This window comes from Frankliniella occidentalis, unplaced genomic scaffold (genome assembly GCF_000697945.3).
Source record: "Frankliniella occidentalis isolate FOCC.00 unplaced genomic scaffold, Focc_3.1 Scaffold161, whole genome shotgun sequence".
Lineage (NCBI taxonomy): Eukaryota > Metazoa > Arthropoda > Insecta > Thysanoptera > Thripidae > Frankliniella > Frankliniella occidentalis.
In genome coordinates this window covers 213,092-214,807 of record NW_026267287.1, presented here as the reverse complement: position 1 = coordinate 214,807, position 1,716 = coordinate 213,092, and the positions used below count along the sequence as shown (strand labels likewise).

At 61.7% G+C, this 1,716-nt stretch overlaps 1 protein-coding gene across 1 annotated transcript in view; it reads right to left on the bottom strand.

The window, feature by feature from the left end:
* Positions 1-630, bottom strand: part of LOC113210572 (uncharacterized) — a 7,371-nt gene extending 6,741 nt beyond the window's left edge. The window contains exon 1 of the mRNA XM_052271432.1: positions 511-630. Coding sequence (XP_052127392.1) covers positions 511-630 — 120 coding nt within the window. The remainder of the gene's footprint in view (positions 1-510) is intronic.
* Between the last annotated feature and the right edge of the window lie 1,086 nt (positions 631-1,716).

The following is a 1,716-nucleotide window of genomic DNA, read 5'->3' as shown; positions in this document are numbered from 1 at the left end:
GTCAGGTACGAGCCCGTCCCGCGCAAGCTGAGTCTGGGCTTCCCACCTACCTACCTGCACGGCGGCCCCAACTGAAGGTAGTGTGAACAGGCCCTACAGTTGGCCCCGACTAGGGCGTTAATCCCCCAACCTGTCGAGATTCTGGACCCACGAGCAGACCCCTCGTGCCGCCACCTTCTCTCCCTCCACCGTGCTGGAACCGTTGGGCGGCGGCGGCGGCGGCGGTGGCGGCGGCGGTGGCGGCGCGGGCAGCGCAGGAGCGAGGGAGAGGAGAGGAGAGGAGGAGGCGAGCTGGCCGCCACTTAGGGTTCGAGCACTAGCGTGAATCATGACAGTGGTCAGTCATGAGGAGGGCAGGCCAGAGCAGCACAGTCCAGGAAATGCCGTGCCGCCCCCCCCCCCCCCAAGCACTGCACTCGGCCCCTTATTGTGGGAGCGCCAATAACAATACGCGGAGGATGCAGTGTGGTTGGTGGTGGTGATGGCACCGTGATGGTACCCCGCAGTTACCCCGTCGTACCTCATGGTATGGTACCCGCGGTGGTAGCATGTACTCATGGGAGCGGTGATAATAACACCGGTGGTGGTGGTGTGGTGCACTCCAAGGTAGTCCGCGCCGCGGTACCTCATGGTAGCCCATGGCTCCGCGTGTGGCGTGAGTACCTGGGTACCTCACCTCGTCCCGTGGCACCACCGCGTGGCACAACTATAAGGGTGCCAACACCACACAACCCCCATATACACCGTATACTGCCGATACACCGAAATCAATTTGAAAGATATATTATCACTCGTCCCGTCACACCGCAGTAGCAGCCCCAGCTGTGGGAGATGGGGTGTGAATAAAGTGGAGCAGCGTTACGGCGTGATCCCTGCCGGGGGCCATGACCACCCCTCCCCCGGGCATCACGAGGCATGCGGGGGGCGCAGCAGCACGGCAGGTCCTGGAAGAAGGAGCCTCGTCACCGCCGCGCCCGCCGCCTCCCGCATGGCCTCGTACCGCCCCCTCACCCTCTACCCCGTCATCCCGCCGCCGCCGTGCACCACATGGCGGTCGCGCATGACGTCATCGTGCTGGTGGTGTCCTGACAGTCAAAATCCATTAGACTGAGACACGGAATTGGGTCGAAAATGAGAAACTTGCGCGACTGTTGCACAGCAAGCCGCGGCGGCGGCGGCCGAGGGCAGTTGGAAATGTTCTGAGAACGAGAGCATCGACTGCTGCAACGAGCCCAGTCACCCAAGCGAGCAGAATGGCGGGGCTGCGCGGGCTGCGCCGGCGCGCTGCGGCGGCGGCCCGAGAAGAGAGACCTCCAATCGGGACGAAAATTCTGAGAAAGAATGGTGAAAAAACACAACAACGGGGTATCGTCGTCCCGGCGGCGCGGCGCGGCAGTGGGAAGAGCTGCTATGGGAAACTCGACAACGACGATGATGAGCATAGGGAGGAGAGGATCGGGCGCACCGCGCAGCCCGCGCAACGCCACTGAGTGCCTCTCGATAACCCCACCCCATACCACCATGAGAGAAGGGCGCCCTTCTCTCATGCTTTACCATCCAGATCCACGGACATATAACAATGTCCAGATGATAAAAACCTCATAATCCTTGTTTTGTCTTGTTTTCTCGCAGTATTGAAGGGGCTTATCTCCGGGGCGAAGTGCTCGGTATGGCTGATTGTGACAACGTGTGTTGTAGTACGGGTGGCGGGGGGGG